Source organism: Osmia lignaria, chromosome 9 (genome assembly GCF_051020975.1).
Source record: "Osmia lignaria lignaria isolate PbOS001 chromosome 9, iyOsmLign1, whole genome shotgun sequence".
Lineage (NCBI taxonomy): Eukaryota > Metazoa > Arthropoda > Insecta > Hymenoptera > Megachilidae > Osmia > Osmia lignaria.
Genome location: NC_135040.1, coordinates 7,287,474 through 7,305,952, shown reverse-complemented (window position 1 = coordinate 7,305,952; position 18,479 = coordinate 7,287,474). Strand labels below are relative to the sequence as shown.

The 18,479-nt window shown below is 44.5% G+C and overlaps 1 protein-coding gene across 26 annotated transcripts in view; it reads left to right on the top strand.

Moving 5' to 3' along the window:
• sls (sallimus) overlaps positions 1–18,479 on the top strand; it is a 133,553-nt gene that overhangs the window by 89,691 nt on the left and 25,383 nt on the right. For 19 of the 26 annotated variants that reach the window (XM_034326979.2, XM_034326909.2, XM_034326962.2 and 16 more), the window contains 13 exons: positions 21–480; positions 550–650; positions 712–809; positions 879–1,099; positions 1,440–1,514; positions 3,052–3,156; positions 3,260–3,448; positions 3,529–3,733; positions 3,815–3,884; positions 3,964–4,854; positions 5,046–5,112; positions 5,610–5,663; positions 8,103–18,302. In XM_034326979.2, the coding sequence (XP_034182870.2) occupies positions 21–480; positions 550–650; positions 712–809; positions 879–1,099; positions 1,440–1,514; positions 3,052–3,156; positions 3,260–3,448; positions 3,529–3,733; positions 3,815–3,884; positions 3,964–4,854; positions 5,046–5,112; positions 5,610–5,663; positions 8,103–18,302 (12,736 nt within the window). Of the gene's footprint in view, positions 1–20; positions 481–549; positions 651–711; positions 810–878; positions 1,100–1,439; positions 2,820–2,926; positions 2,979–3,051; positions 3,157–3,259; positions 3,449–3,528; positions 3,734–3,814; positions 3,885–3,963; positions 4,855–5,045; positions 5,113–5,609; positions 5,664–6,361; positions 6,580–8,102; positions 18,303–18,479 lie in introns of those variants that run through there. The other 7 variants (XM_034327032.2, XM_034327068.2, XM_034327058.2 and 4 more) reach the window with 5 other exon arrangements.

Sequence of the window (18,479 nt, the reverse complement as noted above, 5' to 3'; positions counted from 1 at the left end):
ATGTTGTACGTTTTAATTAGTCCACACCGCAAGTGAGGATCGTCACTCAAGAAAACAAATCGATCCTGATGATCAAAGAGATCAAATCCGAATACGCTGGCACTTACACCTGTCGCGCTGAGAACGTTGGTGGATCTGTCACCTGTACAGCCACCATAAATCTGCTGGAAACACCATGGGAAGAAACGGTGGAGCTAGTTTCACCGACGTTTGTCAAACGATTATCACCGGTCAGGGTCATGGATGGTGAAAGCGCGAACCTGACTTGTGTGGTACAAGGAAAACCCACTCCCAAAGTGGAATGGTACCACGATAGTAAACCTATCAAAGAAGGAAAAGAGATCACCATCGTACAGGACACCGAAGGTGTCTGTAGCTTAGCCATAACCGAAGTGTTCCCTGAAGATGCAGGTGAATACACTTGTCGTGCCGTGAATCCTGTCGGCGAAGCAGTTTGCACGACGTCGCTTATCGTGGAAGGTAAGAATTAATCAATTTTCTTTTTTATTTATTTCTTCCTACGTTGCACGAGAAACTTGTCATTTTTAGCATACGAGTACGTACCGGATTCGGAAATTGCATCCTCGATCGTCGCGACGTCTCTTACTACAGGGCAGAGTGGTTCCGAAGAAGATCTCTTATCTCCAAAGGTACGTATGAAACAAAATCTGAGATTAGTCAAAATTTTAATACGATTTTACTATTTTTTAGGAAACTCCATTATTCGACACGGACACGGAAGAATCCGCGCCGGAGATAATTAAGAAGCTTCCTCAGTTAATTCCTACCAAAGATGGAGAATTAACCAGGTAAATCATATCAGCTTTAATTTCCCAATGGAATCCTCTGATAATAAAATTTATTAAATTTAATGGCAGACTGGAAGTGAAGGTCAAGGGAAAACCAAAGCCAGAAGGAAAATGGTACAAGCAGGGTGTAGAGATCGTGTCGTCTCAAGAATTCCAAATCGAAGAATTCGAAGATGGCACATCTGTGTTGACGATCGCCGAAACTTACCCCGACGACACGGGCGAGATTGTGTTCGAAGCGCACAATCCGCTCGGAGTATCGACCACGATGACGTACCTATCGGTAGAAGGTGAATACGTTTTTCCTAAACGAAGAAATTTCTCTAAAATTTGGTGGAAAGCTTCGCTAATCGGCTTGACGAGTTCTTTTCAGCTGCGCTCTTCTTCGATCGGCATCATCATCGGGAAATTTCCAATAAAATCCTGGCACCTTCCCCTTACGATCATACCGAACTCACACTGAACACTCACATCCTTCACCTACACTTTCTTTTTATATTTTTTTCTCCACGTCTCGCTAATCGATCGGACCCTTTCAGTTCGGGAAAGCTTGATAGCAGACCTCGAAATTGGGACTGAAAGGGTCGAAGGTTCGAGCAGATATCTAATAATTATCGTTCCGTTAATTAGGAATCGTTGGAACGAAGGAATACAGAAAGCCGGAATGGGTGACCCACATGGAGGAGATGCAAGAAGCTCTAAGAGGTAAGAGTCGTTCGAGACCTTCGCGAGGGATCGATTGCATGTTGAGTGAAGCAGAGTGCAGCTTTTCCACGGACAGTCTCGACGATCGTGCGATCAGAGACGAGAACTCGCAGAGAGACAGTTCCACGATGATCAGCGAGTTTTCGTCGACCAGGACCCTGATGAACATCGACGACGAAGGTAAGAGGTGTTCAGACGAGGAAGCTTCGGCGAAAGGGTTCTTCTTGTCCAGAAGATACTCGGACTCGATGGAAATCGAGCACGAAACAGAGAACACCGAATATTCTTGGGAGATGAGGACGTCTACCAAAGAAGAAACCTTTAAAAATACTCTGAAAATTGAAATCATGGATGATACTGTTGAAAGTTCACTGACGAACAATCGGCAGAAGGTAAAATCTGAAAAAGTAATAAAAACAAGAAAATCAGATAAATTGAAAGAAAATGTAGAAACTAAATCATCGTCAATAAACACTTTTGTAAAATCGAAAAGAGATTCGATTGAAACCAGTTCGAATAGATTAACCAGTCGGAAGAAATTGAAGAGTCCTACGCGAGAAACTTCCGTTTCGCCGATAAGATCTCCATCCCCTGTTAAAATGAAATCTTCAAAAGTGGAATGTTTTACAACTGATAAACAGAGAAATGTAAAGGTAATTGATAAATCAAAGCATCTAAGGTCCACTGATAAATTATCTACAAAATCAAGTAGAACTATCAAACCCAAAGAAGATACCCAGGATACTACGAAGAAAAGCATCGACGATGAACCAGAGGTATTAAGAAACGAGAAAAGAAAGAAGATAGTGTTAGATTTTAACGAATTTCCACCGCCGAGGTCGGAAAAGAGAAGTCATGGACGCTCTGAGAATCTCAATGTCCCAGAAGTGGGATGCCATTTGTCGCCCATCGAAGAGAACAGCGAAGCCTCGACCGGAAGTGGTCAAAGTAGAATCGTCGCCGAGAAGTACACGAGTGGGAAGTCAATGGAAACTGGTTTGGAATACGATCACGCTAGAAAATATCATACCTATCCGAAATCTAGAATCCCGGTTGCTAGATGGTCGAAGGAACGACGTTTCGGAAACTTTATGATGGATCCTAAGATGTATCCTCTGGAACCGAGGGAGATCGATCTCGAAGCGTTCCAACAATTGCACACGGCGGATAGTCAGGAGGAGTTGCAGGAATTTTTGTTACTGGAAAGCCAGTGCAGCGGAAATCTTGGATTAGCTGGAAATATGTCGGCTTCCGAAGTGTCTTGCAGTGAGCATCACAGCGAGGACGAAAGAGGCACCATGTCAGGTACTCTTGTCGATCGATTGAACCACTAACAATTTTAATTTAATCCCTTCTTTTGATTTTGCACGTGTGTTTCTTTTCTTCTTTCTGTTTGATTTTCGGCTAACCAGATTACTGACATCGGGGTCACGCGAGTCGTACAATCAACAATTACGAGATCAGGTTTGTGGATAATCGATTAGGCTGATGGGTTTTTTTCTTCTCGGTGTTTCATGGGGTTTGTTTCTGATTTCAGCCACGCAAACTGTACCACGATTCATTCAAGAGATAACAGATGTTTATGTGAAGGAAGGTGATACCGCAGTGTTCGAGTGCTCTTATTCGGGCAATCCTACTCCAGGTATGATTATCAATTTAATTAAGTGCTTATTTAACTTGAAAGGGTTAAAGGTCTCTGTATATTGGAATATGAGAAACATATAAATTTGTACAAAAATTTTCAGACGTTGTATGGTACAAGAACGACAAGATGCTAATGAGCACACAGAACCTGAAGGTGCGAATCTACGATGACGATAAGAAGACAGTGTTGACGATCAAACACGCGACCGAAGAAGACGACGGCGCTTATGTGTGTAAAATCACTAGTGAAACAGGTCTAGCGACATCGAAAGCCAAATTACACGTGACTGGTACAATTTTTCAACCAACTTTAATTAAATATTAACAATACTCATAGATTTGTATTTATTTTAATGTTCCTTCTTTCTAGACGTAACCGATGAGAAGAAATTCTACGAGGAGGAGGAGGAAGTCGAAGAGCAGACGATAGAAGTAAAGCCGAAAGAGAAACCACAGAAGAAGAAGTTGAGGAAGGCGAAAGAAGTGAAAGAGAAAGTTAAAACTGAACGTGTGAAAGTGGACAAGAAAGAAGTGCGCAAAGAGAAACTGGTTCCTAAAGAACAACCAGAAGAAAAGTTAGTAAAAGTATCTCTAATTTATGACAATTTCAACTCTAATTAATCGATCAATATTTATTTGTACAATTGTTTATCTAGGAAAATTGTCGATATCGAAGAAACACAGATACTCGAATCGACAGACATCATCGAAGAGAAACCAACCGAGGTACGTAAAGCAAATAGTCGCCTAGAATTCGTCGCGTTTAATAAGAAATTAACGAACCGTAAAATCCCATCGAGCACAGGTGTCGCAAGCCAAGAAGATAGTACCGATCCAAGAGCCTGTGTTGACAGAAGCAACCGCGTCCCTGAAGAAAATCGACGACGAGAAACCAAAGGATATGGTACCAAAACCTGAAGAGCGTGCCAAGCGTGTGATCGAAGAACGTGAAGGAATAGTGGTCGTCTCCGAAGTAACCACCGAGGACATGGCACCCGATTTCACCGTAGAATCCAAGGTGGATCGTGCTCAGATAACGTCAGAATCTTTACAGACAGTGACCGTGTCCGAGGTTCACACAGAGACCAGCGTGCAAGAGGTCAGACGAGCAGAAGCGAAGCAGAGGAAGGCGAAGAAGACGGTGGTAACCGAAGAAGAGATATTCGAGGAGAGACCTAAAGAGGTGGTCGTCGAAGAGAAGCCAAAGAAGAAGAAGAAAACAGAGAAGGTGAAGGTTCGAGAAGAAGTTACCATTGAAGAAATCGTCGAAAGGCAGAGAGAAAACATCGCCAGAGAAGTTGAAGAGATCATGGAGATGTTACACGCGAAAGAATTCGGGCCTGGAGAGGCTCCTCTTCGTGAACTGGCCACTATCGGTTACCTGGTTCGTCAAGGTGTCTCCGTGAATGAAATCAACGAAAGTCTTTACAGGACCGAGAACTTCCCTGCCCTGAAGACACCTGAGGCACAGAACGCTCTTGTTCAATTGGTCGAGAGAGAAGGTCACGGACCTCTTATCACTCAGGTTCTAACCGAAGAGACGACCACCGACGAAAGCGTCGTGGCTGCGACCGTTGGTTTCCGCGCCTTCATGAGGATGATCGAACTGCAACACGTCACCGTCGAAGAGGTGCTCACGCACTTCGCTCCGGAGGCCTTCCGGCCACGTGCTTGGGAGGTTACCGAAGCTACGGAAGTAAGGACATACGCTGCACTTGCTAAAAAAAATATCATATCAGGAAAATTAGCATTAATTATTCATATTTGAAAATTAATTACGTTTATTTATTTCTTATACAGTTACAAATCACTTGCATGGAGTTCAGTGTTATCTACTAAAATATCTATATGTATATATGGTAGCCATTTAAAAATAATATTCTTCAGGTTGAAACGGAAGAACGGGTTACAGAACGAGTGGATGTCGTTCGCAAGACGGAAGTCCACTTTATGGGTAAGTCGAGATTGCGATGTGTGATGTTTGAATTGAAATGAAGGATACGATCCTTGGAGAAGGCAACGTAACAGGACCGTTGCGAATATTACTCTAGACTCTAAAACATCGTGTATTTTTGGTGTGTGCTTGCGTGGCTGCCTACAAAAATAATTTGTACAGTTTCGTTTTATTTTGTAAATATTTTTCAGGCTTCGCAATTAGATCTAAGCTGAATCTACGCATGAGTTTTTTTCTTTTCTGTATATAAATATCTGAAGGCAATGAAATTTTTTACATTTCTACGCTAATATTTTATATATTTTGTACATTGTACATTTTGTTGTTAAATAAAAATGATTTTTGTATTTTTATCAAGGTGCCATAATAACAGCTGTGTGTTTTTGTTTTCTTTTTTTTTTTTTAAATTATTTTTTGGCTCACTTGATTTCCTATTCCTGAGTGTTCCTTTTGAAATGAAAAGAAGAGAAAGAAAAGTTTGGCTTTTTTGATTGCAGAGAGGAGGGACGAAAGAAAAGCCGTCCGCACGCAGGATATTCGTGACATTAAAGGTTTGAAGCAACGAGTTTCAGTGCATGGGATATACATTCGAATAATTGAACATTCGATTCATGAATGGAGACCACCATTAATAATATTTCTCGTCATATTTTCGACGTAGAGATCATCGTGTCCGAACAGTCGACGCCACATCGACGATTCCTATATCTAGCATTTATTTTAATTTTATTAATGTTCATCTCTTACGTACCTGAAGATTCAATTTCTTGAATCTACAGGATGCTTCTGAACTAACGATGTTATCGAAGAGGTGCTAATTTTAAAATATAATTTTTCTATACTGGATTTTATGAAGAAATTTTATTCTAATTTTCAACAGCACCCTTTTGATAACACCACCAGGACACCCTGTATATAGAGCATTCCATTAATTTTAATATAACAAAAAAAAATTGTATTACAACTTTCTCTTCTAATTACTTACAAAATAACTGATTTTTATGACATTGGTCTTAATTCTGAACGGAATGTGGTCAATTCTGAACGGATACAAAATTTTTCATTCATACATTCCATATGATAGTGTTAAGCTTGAAGATCATCATAATCGTTTAATGAAGAATCATCTCACTTGCGCAGACTAATCGGGTCGATCATTGAAAAAAAAAAAAAAAAATAAGTAACGTGCGTAATAGATCATACGATAACGGGTCTCTACGTAATGATTGTTATTTTATTATTCTTTCAGATGCATGAAGCTTTACTAGATCGAATAATAGCAGTAAAAATTGTTCAGCTTATGCCGCTATGCTTTCCACGCGCCGTGTCCCTTCAATTACGATTATTCTCCTCTATTTCATTGTTTAATCAACCAACCAGTTTTAATCACTATTCCGATCCAACATCAAACAATCCAGCATTAAACGCTTCGCGTATCGAGCTTCATGCTGCTAATGCAGTTTCAATGTAAGTAAGACATCATTTTTGCTTCTAGCACGCATTAATCCATATATTTAACAATTTTTTCAATGCGTTTCATATTTTTCGTTTGATTTCATTTCATTGTTGTTTGCGTTTTATTTTTGAAGAAATCGTGAAATAAGTTGCAGGAAAATTAAATTTTAAACAGCCTTAATATTTTATTCACTTTGGAAAGTAAGTGGTAAAATAAAATGAACTTGATTGAAGGATAAGTAAAATTCGAAAAATTCTAATTATCATTAGTGTCATAATTAATTTCGTAAGATAGCACGTGGGAAAGTGAAATTTTTCCTAAAAATGTCACTTCTTCCCTTATTCTTTTTCAATAAATTTCACGGTTTCTATGTAACGTATGATTTATCATTTTATCAGTTTTGCATATTGATTCTGATAATCTGTATTTATTGAATGCAACTTGTTACGTTATTTATTGTTACTGTTACACATTCAAGCCACACACTCACATGATTCTCTTCCGTATAACAGTGTTGTCCTACATACGAGATTATTTGAGATCAGAGGAAAGATTGATTTTTACGTTTCTTTGTTGTTTATTGTAGTAGAAAGCACGATGTGTAACAGATGAACGTCTTCTCTTCTTTTTTTAGTTTTTATTTTTGCTGTTTATGTTGGTTTGACTTCTAGCCGGCCTGTTCTGCCACTACACAGAATTTACACACACCTGACACGTTGAACAACGCATGCGATTCAGCACTATTGCACACAATTAAACATTCCAGAGACATCGTAATTCGACGATGATTATACATTTAAAAACACAAAGACACTGCGAAACGTATCTTCTTTTATTAGAAATCGAAACATTCGTTTAATTTGACTGATGACTATTGCCTCCTTCGGGACGAATTTCTACAAAATTTTATTTTATTATAGAATATTCTTTGGATTATTCGATGATCTAAAAATTTTTCAGGAATCGTATAAAATAAAAATTTCTTTACAAATTTTATTGGACAACGTTATAATATTCGTAATAGCATATTGTTACGAATATTATTTATACAACAATTCCTCCTGAAAGGATCCAATGCATCTGACATTGGAATAAAAGAAAAAATTAATACGATACCTTTGGAAATCGCGTAGAATGAAAGCGTGAAATGGAAAAAACCACACCGCTGTTTATACACTGTCCGCTGTTGTCCAACTGTTCTTTCTTCAGCACGTTGTTTTATTTCTTTCTTTTCCAATTTCCGCACAAGGCTGGTGCATCGTAGATTTTCTTAAGTTTTTTTGCCGCTCTTGTTTCGTTGAAGCACGAAAGTTTTGTTGTCTGAAGCGAAACGCAGCATCCGCTCAATTGGTACGTCGCATGATATCTGCAAGAGAATGATGATTTACGTCTAACACAAAAAAAAAAAAAAGGATAAAAAGAAAACGAATGCGAGAACGAGCGTGCGAGCGAGCGAGATAAGGTTTTCTCATATACGATACGGTCAGACACTCGCGTTTTGATTGACACGAAAATTCTCACATAATTTCCACAGAATACGAGGACACACGGCAGACACACACAACACTGCGCGCACGAAAAGATAGAAAACCGAGGGAAGAGACAAAGGAAGATAGGGACGAGGGGGTTCAGGTTGTAGAGATCGAAGAGATCGAGGATACCGAACAAGAGAAGATGAAGAAGAAGCGAAAGGACGTGGAAGAGATCGAGGAAGAGATCGAAACCGTGATCGTTGAAACAGACTCGAAGGGCAGGCTGGCTCAAAAGAAAAAGAAACGCGATGATTTAGAAGAGAAGGAGGATGTTGAAGAAGAAGAAGAGATTATAGAGAAAGTAAGAAAAGAACTGAAGCCAAAGCGACCTAAGATCGGCAGAGACGAGGTTGAACTCGAGGAAATCGAAGAATTCGACGTGACCGAAGATAAATCAATGCCATCAATCATGGTGAACGTTCCTAGTCAACGTCACCAAGTGGTACCATTAGACCGAACCACTGAACAGGCGCCTGGAAAACCTGAATTAGAAAAAGCGAAATTAACAGTAGACACGATAACTGCATTGACAGAACACATTGTACCAGTACAAGAGAAGGAGATCAGCGACATCAGTCGAATAAAACCCATCGAACGCAAAGCATCACTGTCCATCTCACCGGTGGAACCGTACTCGACCACGGAGACAACTGTCCAAGCGTCCACCGGTGAATTCGCAGACACGTTCAAGCCAACATCGTACGAGGCAACACCAGGAATAATTCCATCGGAAGGTGTGCAGGTCAGCGAGACTTTGGTCAGCGACGCTGGCGTGACAAGTTTGTCCGTGAGCAAACAGGAGATCGGTAGGACAGCGGAAGTAAGCGTGACTCTTCAGGAAGCTACGACGGTCTACGAAACGATGGTGAGGGAGAAAGAAGTACCGACAGAGGACTTCGTGACGCCGCAGACTGTCAAAGCTGAAGACACTATTCTACCTCAATTAAGCTTGTCCGTGTACGAAGTGCACGAAGGTTTAACCGAAGACAAACTGGAGCCCCTGAAGACGGTGGCGACGAAACCGAGAGTGAACGTTACAGCTGTTGAACCGTTGGTGGTCGAAGAGGTTCGCGCGGAGGATAAGCCAGGAAAGTATTATCCGGAATTGATCGTCCCTACGGAAGTGGCAACGCAGAGTGTCATCTCTCAGCGTCAAAGAGTTACCGAAGAGATGCACGCGCCTGAGAAGGAAGGCGAATATATACCAGGAAGACTACCACCGAGTCAAGTAGCACAGATTGGAATATCGTACGGAAACGAGACTGCCGTGGTCCAGCAGAACGTCGTGCAGGAAAGCGAAGGAGTATTTATCTCTGAAAAGAAGACCGAGACCTTCGAAGCTACCACTAACGTCACTGTACTCGAAGGAGTGTCCGTGTCCACGGTTCAAACACAGGACACGGAGACTAGCTTAACGATCGAAGAGACGAAGAAGGCCGTGGCTGATTTGAACGTCATCGAGATGACTCCAGCGGTGACTGTTGAGACGGTGCCCTCGGAGAAAGAGAAGGAGTACCAGCCAGGTGACAAACCAGACACGAAGACAGCAGAGACATCCATATCTTCGTTAGAGATTGGATCGATTCAGAGTACCGTTGTTCAAGAATCAGAAGGAGTTTATCGTCCCGATGAGAAGCCAACGAAGGCATTAGCAGAGACCTCGATCAGACCGGAAGAACACGTGATGATCTCTGAAATTCAAACAGCAGATTATCCGTCAGACTTCAGAGAGGAGTTGAAGTACGTCCAGGAAAGTGGAACGGTATCTGTACAATTAACCGAAGCTAAGATGATCCAGGAGACCTTGACCCACGACCGCGAGGAGAGGATGGAGGAAATGGTGAAACCTGAAGAACGTATGGTAGACACGAGCTACGATGTGAACAGAAGCGTCGAGGTATTCCAGACTACTTCGGTTGAAAAGGAGGCTGATTTGAGGGTCTTCGAGATGCCAGAGTCTCATCGTGGTAAGACTGTGCCTACCCATCCTGTCGTTTCGTTGGAGGTAGAGATGACCCAGCCGGAGGACAATCTAGGCGAAGTGAAGAAGGAGGTGCCTTCCTCTGGCACGGCGAAGGTGGAACACGTCAGTTTGCAGGAAACTATAGTAGGCGAGACAGTCGTCGCCGAGAATTTAGCTCCCGTTGAAAAGGATAAAGCTCCCGAGACCAAGGTAGCTGAAATTGCCATGAACGAAGTTGAGAGTCTGCACACCACCATGGTGGTCGTGAGTGAGAAGGAAACCGAATACACCCAGGTATCCGACGTGAAGGGAGCGTATGCCAGCACAGAATTCACTACCCAAGTAGCACCGATGCTCGAAGAAGTTAGGTCACATTCGCCTACCGAGGAATACCTACCGGATCAGAAACCTACTTCCGGTATAGCTCAGCCGTCCCATGTTCCTCTAGAAAGCATCACTGTAGCCGTGCAAGAGTTGGCTGAGAAGGAAGATTTGTACAAGACTGATGTGAGACCGGATCAAAAGACAGCCAATGTAGCTCTCACTGAATTAACATCCATTAGTATTCCTGAAGTGATGCAGGTGATTACAGCGAGCAGTGCTGAAACCTTGAAGAAAGAGACCAAGATGAAGGAAGAGAAGGGTAGAGTAGAGGTAGAGGAGCTATCGTCGACTATCATATCAGAAGTGATCTCGAATGAAACAGAAGACGTCTTCACTACTAAGGCCACGCCTAAAGATCAGAAGGCAGACTTCAACATCTCTGGCAGAGAAGCTGCAGAGACAACCCAAGTGACCGCTATGACAGAAGCGGAGGATCTCGCTGTGAAGCGACCCGAAGAACAGAAAGGCAAACCTCAAGTGGACGAACTGACACCTCTTACAGTTTCTCATGTGGAAACTGGGGAAGCTGAAAAGGAGCTACCAACAGCAGAGGTTCCTAAAGAGAAAACAGCTCAACCAAACATATTTGGCAGAGACGTCGCCGAGACGATGCAGGTACTCACTGTGACCAGCGCTGAAGAGCTTGCTGCACCGAAGGCGCCGGAAGGACAAAAGGGGAAGCCGCAGGTAGAAGAGTTAACACCTTTGTCAGTGTCTCAGGTGGTATCTCAAGAAGCAGAATCAGCGCTACCAGCCCCTGAAGCGCCGACGGAAAGAAAGGCTCAACCCGACATGACAGGCAGAGACATAGCTGAAACGATGGAAGTGTTGACCATGACGAGTGCCGACATCTTAGCAGAAGACGTCAAACCAACCGAACAGAAGGGTATGCCAGGTTTGGAAGAATTTGTTCCTCTGTCTGTATCGCAGACAGTGTCTACCGAAAAGGAGGATGTTCTACCTAGCCCTGAAGCACCTACCACGAAGACAGCGCAGCCAAGTCTAACTGGTCGCGACATAGCAGAAACCATGCAAGTAGTGATGATGACTAGCGAGAAGGAGTTGATCACTGCTCTCGCACCGGAAACACACAAAGGTATACCTAACGTTGAAGAACTGACACCGCTCACTGTTTCTCAAACCGTGTCGCACGAAGCTGAAGATGTCTTCGAGAAGACCGCAGCACCGAGCGAGGTAACCGCCAAACCAGCCTTTTCGGGAAGGGAAGTCGCTCAGACCAGCGAGATGATGATCGTAACTAACGTTGGAGAACTGGAGAAACAGGTACTACCTGACGAGCAGAAAGGACAAGCCCAACTGGACGAGCTGATGCCGCTCACAGTGTCACAGGTAATATCAGGCGAAGTTGAAGAAGGCTTACCAGAAGCTGAGAAACCAAAGGAAAAGACAGCTCAACCAGGCATTTTAGGAAGAGATATCGCAGAGACCACACAGGTGTTAACTGTTACCAGTGCTGAAGAGCTTGCGGCACCCAAAGCACCAGAAGGACAGAAAGGCAAGCCACAAGTTGAAGAACTAGCACCGTTAACTGTTTCTCAGGTCGTTTCTGAAGAAGCCGAGGGAATATTACCGGCACCTGAAGCGCCAACCGAAAGGAAGGCTCAACCTGACATGACAGGCAGAGACATAGCTCAAACGATGGAAGTGTTGACCATGACCAGCGTGGACACGTTCACTGAAGATAAGAAACCTGACGAACAGAAAGGACATCCGGAATTGGAAGAATTTGTTCCTCTGTCTGTGACTCAAACAGTGTCGAACGAAATGGAGGATGTTCTACCCAGTCCAGAAGCACCGTCCACGAAGATAGCTCAACCGAGTCTAACAGGTCGTGATGTTGCAGAAACCATGCAGATATTAACAATGACCAGTGAAGAAGAGTTGATAACAGCTCAAACTCCTGAACAACACAAGGGCAAACCGAACGTGGAAGAACTGACACCACTCACGGTGTCGCAGACGGTATCGCAAGAAGCTGAAGAAATACTGGAGAAAGCTGCAGCACCAACCGAGGTAACTGCTAAACCAGCTTTCTCAGGAAGAGAAGTTGCGCAAACTAGCGAGATAATGATTGTAACTAACGTTGGAGAACTGGAGAAACAGGTACTACCTGACGAACAAAAAGGTCAGCCACAACTTGACGAATTAACACCTCTTACAATCTCGCAAATAATATCAGGCGAAGTTGAAGAAGGTTTACCAGAAGCTGAGAAACCGAAGGAAAAGACAGCTCAGCCAGGCATTTTAGGAAGAGATATCGCAGAGACTACTCAGGTGTTAACTGTTACCAGTGCTGAAGAGCTTGAAGCACCCAAAGCACCTGAAGGACAGAAAGGAAAACCGCAGGTTGAAGAGCTAGCACCGTTAACTGTTTCTCAGGTTGTTTCTCAAGAAGCAGAGGGAATATTACCAGTACCTGAAGCACCAACCGAAAGGAAGGCTCAGGCTGATTTAACAGGAAGAGACGTTGCTGAAATGATGGAGGTTTTGACTATGGCGAGTGTAGATACTTTGACCGAGGACAAGAAACCTGCTGAACAGAAAGGTGTACCAGGTTTAGAAGAATTCGTACCTCTGTCTGTCTCGCAGACGGTCTCTACCGAAAAGGAAGAGGTTCTACCCAGCCCTGAAGCACCCACGACTAAGGTAGCAGAAGCAAGTCTGACTGGTCGCGACATAGCGGAGACCATGCAGGTTGTAACCATGACCAGCGAAGAAGAATTAATATCAGCTCGTGTCCCTGAACAGCACAAGGGTATATTCAACGTCGAAGAACTGACATCGCTAACAGTTTCTCAAACCATATCACACGAGACTGAAGAGATTCTGGAGAAAGCTGCAGCACTTGGGGAAGTAACTGCCAAACCTGCGTTCACCGGAAGAGAGGTTGCACAAACGAGTGAAACGTTGATCGTAACGAACGTAGGAGAGCTGGAGAAACAAATACTACCTGAAGAACAGAAAGGTAAACCTCGCGTGGACGAGATGACTTCTATTACGGTGTCGCAGGTTGTGTCGGGAGAAGTCGAAGAACGTTTGCCAGAGGCTGAGAAACCGAAAGAAAAGACAGCTCAGCCGAGCATGCTTGGAAGGGACATTGCAGAAACCACTCAGGTGTTAACCATGACCAGTGCTGAAGAGCTTGCAGCACCCAAAGCACCAGAAGAACAGAAAGGAAAGCCACAAGTCGAAGAACTGGCACCGCTTACTGTTTCCCAGGTTGTTTCTCAGGAAGCAGAGGGAGTGTTGCCAGTGCCTGAAGCACCAACGGAAAGACAGGCACAACCTGATCTGACAGGCAGAGACGTGGCACAAATCACAGTCGTAATGAGTATGGCGAGCGCAGACGTGATGATTGACGACAAGAAACCTGAAGAACAGAAAGGTGTTCCTGGTGTGGAAGAATTCGTACCTTTATCCGTGTCACAGACAGTCTCCACTGAGAAGGAGGATGTGCTACCAAGTCCTGAAGCACCTACCACGAAGATGGCACAACCAAGTCTGACTGGTCGTGACATAGCAGAAACTATGCAGGTGGTAACAATGACGAGCGAAGAAGAACTGATAACTGCTCTTGCGCCAGAAACGCACAAAGGGAAACCCAATGTCGAAGAGCTGACATCGCTTACTGTTTCTCAAACCATCTCGCAGGAAACGGAAGTGATTCTGGAGAAGTCTGCAGCTCCGAGCGAGGCAACTGCTAAACCTGCGTTTACCGGAAGAGAAATCGCGCAGACCAGCGAGATCCTCGCTGTATTAAACGTTGGAGAATTAGAAAAGCATGTACTACCCGAGGAGCAGAAAGGTAAACCGAAATTGGAAGAATTAACACCACTTACGGTTTCGCAAATAATATCTGGAGAAGCTGAAGAAGGCCTGCCGACAGCTGAAGTTCCTAAGGAGAAGACTGCTGAACCAAGTATGCTAGGAAGAGACATAGCAGAGACCACTCAGGTGTTAACCATGGCCAGTGCTGAAGAGCTGATGGCACCGAAGGCACCAGAAGAACAGAAAGGAAAACCACAAGTCGAAGAGTTAGCTCCATTAACTATCTCCCAAGTAGTATCTCAGGAAGCTGAAGGGGTATTGCCAGTGCCAGAAGCACCAACCGAGAGGAAGGCACAACCTGACCTGACAGGAAGAGACGTGGCACAAACCACAGTGGTAATGAGTATGGCGAACGTAGATATCATGATCGAAGAAAAGAAACCTGAGGAACAGAGAGGTATTCCTGGTCTGGAAGAATTCGTACCTCTGTCCGTGTCACAGACAGTCTCCACTGAAAAAGAAGACGTGCTGCCCAGCCCTGAAGTGCCTACAACCAAGATGGCACAGCCAAGCTTGACTGGTCATGACGTAGCAGAAACTCTTCAGGTTTTGACGATGGTTAGCGAAGAGCAGCTAACAACTAAAGCACCGGAAGAACAAAAAGGAAAACCGAACGTTGAGGAATTGACATCGCTCACAGTTTCTCAGACAGTGTCTCACGAAGCTGAAGATATCCTGGAGAAAGCTGTCGCACCGAGCGAAGCGACAGCTAAACCCGCCTTCTTGGGAAGAGAAGTTGCAGAGACCAGTCAAGTTCTTACCGTAACAACTGTTGGAGAACTACAGAAAGATGTATTACCAGAAGAACAGAAAGGTAAGCCACAGTTGGAGGAACTCATGCCACTTACAGTATCACAGATAGTATCTGGAGAAGCTGAAGAGCGTTTGCCAGAAGCTGAGAAACCAAAAGAGAAGACAGCCGAACCGAGCATGCTCGGAAGAGACATAGCAGAGACCACTCAGGTGTTAACCATGGCCAGTGCTGAAGAGCTTCTAGCACCCAAAGTCCCTGAAGAACAGAAAGGCAAACCACAAGTAGAGGAACTGGCACCTTTAACTGTCTCTCAGGTAGTATCTCAAGAAGCAGAAGGAACTTTGCCAATACCTGAAGCTCCAACAGAGAGGACAGCCCAACCTGATCTGACAGGAAGAGACGTAGCTGAAACGATGGAGGTGTTGACGATGGCTAGTTTAGATACACTGATCGAAGACAAGAAACCTGCTGCACAAACTGGTGCTCCAGGTTTGGAGGAATTCATTCCTCTGTCAGTGTCTCAGATGGTCTCCACCGAAAAGGAGGATGTTTTACCCAGTCCTGAGGTACCAACAGAGAAGATGGCTCAACCTAGTCTGATCGGAAGAGACGTTGCAGAGACCATGCAGGTTCTGACGATGATCAGTGCCATGGAACTGACAACAGGTCATGCACCAGACCAACAGAAAGGTGTACCAAACGTAGAAGAACTGACCTCGCTAACAGTTTCTCAGACAGTGTCTCACGAAACTGAAGAGATCCTAGAAAAGGCTGTAGCACCTAGTACAGTAACTGCGAAAGCTGCACTATCGGGAAGAGAGGTAGCAGAGACGAGTCAGGTTCTAACGGTATCCAATGTGGAAGAGTTTGAGAAATCAATACTACCCGAAGGGCAGAAAGGAAAGCCACGTTTGGACGAATTGACGTCTATAACAGTCTCCCAGGTTTTGTCCAATGAACTTGAAGAGACACTACCGTCTCCAGAGAAACCTAGCGAGAAGATCGCCCAGCCTCAGATGATTGGCAGAGAAGTAGCAGAGCAGACGGAAGTCTTAACTGTCACGAATGTCGAAGAATTGAAGAAACTCGAGAAACCAGAGGGTCAAACAGGAAAGCCAGACGTGGAAGAGATGAGTTTCATCACAGTCTCCGAAGTGTTTTCCACAGAAATGGAGAAAGAAATGCCTAGTCCAGAAGTTCCTAAAGAGCGTACAGCGCTTCCTCAGCTATCCAGCATCGAAGTAGCTGAAACAACGGAAGTATTAACGATGATCAGTGCCGAAGAGCTTCTAAAATCCAAGGCACCCGAAGAACAGAAGGTTCAACCGAAACTGGACGAATTGACTCCTCTCACAGTCTCCCACGTAGTATCTGAAGAAGCTGAAGAAGCATTACCCACTGCAGAGATTCCAAAAGAGAAGACGGCCCAACCTAGTCTGCTCGGAAGGGACGTTGCTGAGACCAGCCAGGTGTTAACCATGGCTAGCGCCGAAGAGCTTCTAGCAGCCAAAGTACCCGAAGAACAGAAAGGTAAACCACAAATCGAGGAACTGGCACCATTGACAGTGTCGCAGGTAGTTTCTCAAGAAGCAGAAGAAGCGTTACCATCGGCTGAAGTACCTGTGGAAAGAGAAGCTCAGCCAAGTATGACAAGCAGAGACGTTGCACAAACGATGCTCGTAACGAGTATGTCGAACGTGGACATCATGGCTGAATCCAAGATACCTGAAGAACAAAAAGGAGTTCCTGGTTTGGAAGAATTCGTTTCTCTGTCTGTGTCGCAAACAGTCTCCACTGAAAAGGAGGACGTTCTACCAAGTCCTGAAGTTCCGACAGAGAAAATGGCTCAGCCTAGCCTGATTGGTCGGGACGTTGCAGAAACCACACAGATATTGACTATGATCAGTGCCACCGAACTGACGACTGATCGCGCACCGGAACAACAGAAAGGTGTACCGAACGTCGAAGAACTTACCTCGCTTACAGTCTCCCAGGCAGTGTCCCACGAAACCGAGGAGATCCTAGAAAAACTTGAAGCACCAGGTACAGTAACAGCTAAAGCTGCTTTGTCAGGAAGAGAAGTGGCAGAGACCAGTCAGGTTCTCACGGTATCCAACGTTGAAGAGTTTGAGAAATCGGTACTACCCGAAGAACAGAAAGGAAAACCACGGCTGGATGAATTGACATCTATTACAGTCTCCCAGGTTGTCTCTAACGAACTTGAAGAAACCTTACCATCTCCTGAGAAGCCTAGCGAGAAGGTCGCTCAGCCACAGATGATCGGCAGAGAAGTAGCCGAAAAGACAGAAGTCTTAACGGTGAGTAACGTCGAGGAGATGCAGAAACTTGAGAAACCTGAAGGTCAGAAGGGAATACCAGATGTGGAAGAGATGAGTTTCATCACTGTCTCTGAAGTAGTTTCCACGGAAGCTGAGAAGGAGCTACCTGCCCCAGAGGCTCCCAAAGAACGCAAGGCTCTTCCACAACTGTCTGGTATAGAGGTAGCTGAAAAATCAGAGGTCCTGACGATGACGATGACCGAGGAATTTGCGAAACCGAAAGCACCCGAGGAACAGAAAGGAAAGCCACAGTTGGAAGAATTGTTATCGCTATCGGTATCAGAAGTAGCTCTTGGAGAGGTGGAGAAGGGACTGCCGACTCCTGACAAACCAACCGAAGAAACCGCTAAACCCAGTCTTCTGGGTATCCAGGTTGCCGAGAAGTCTCAAGTGATCGCATCTTCGATCACAGGAGAATTGCAGGAATCGATTAAACCGGACACAAAACAGATAATCCCTGAACAAATTCCATTCGAAAGCATAGAACAGTCGCAAACTCTGACCCAGGAAAGGGAGAGCACTTTCGTCGTTGAAAAGACAACAACTTCTGCCACGGCTGAAGTATCCTTCCGCGTTTCTGAGAGTCTCGAGGTCACCCAGGTGACCGCCACAGAGAAAGAATCGAAGGAAGTGATCAAAGGCGTAGCTAAAGAGGCTTCCGCTCAAGCGGACGTGATCGAACGAAAGGTCGCGTTGAAAACCGAGGTTCAACCGGAGGACATGGCTTCAGAGTTCAAAGTGAAAAAGCCAGAAGGCAAGACCGCCAAAGGTGTCGATGAAATTCAACAAGGTGTAATAGTAACTGAACACCTGACTGCCCATGAATTTGAGTCAGAACTGCCCGAGTCTGTATTACCTTTCGCTAAGTTAGCCAGAGTTTCTATCCAAGCTGACCACCTGGAACACATTGTGGGTGAGTATTATTGTTATCAAGGTATGAAACTACCATGGACGGGACGGACTGTTACGTTGACGATTAGGAACGGACTGGAGAACGAAATGAAGATTAAAGTTTCTTGAGAGAATATAGGAGATGGTCGAACGAAGGTGAAGATAAAACGCGCGCTTGCAGGTTTTACGGATCGTAGGG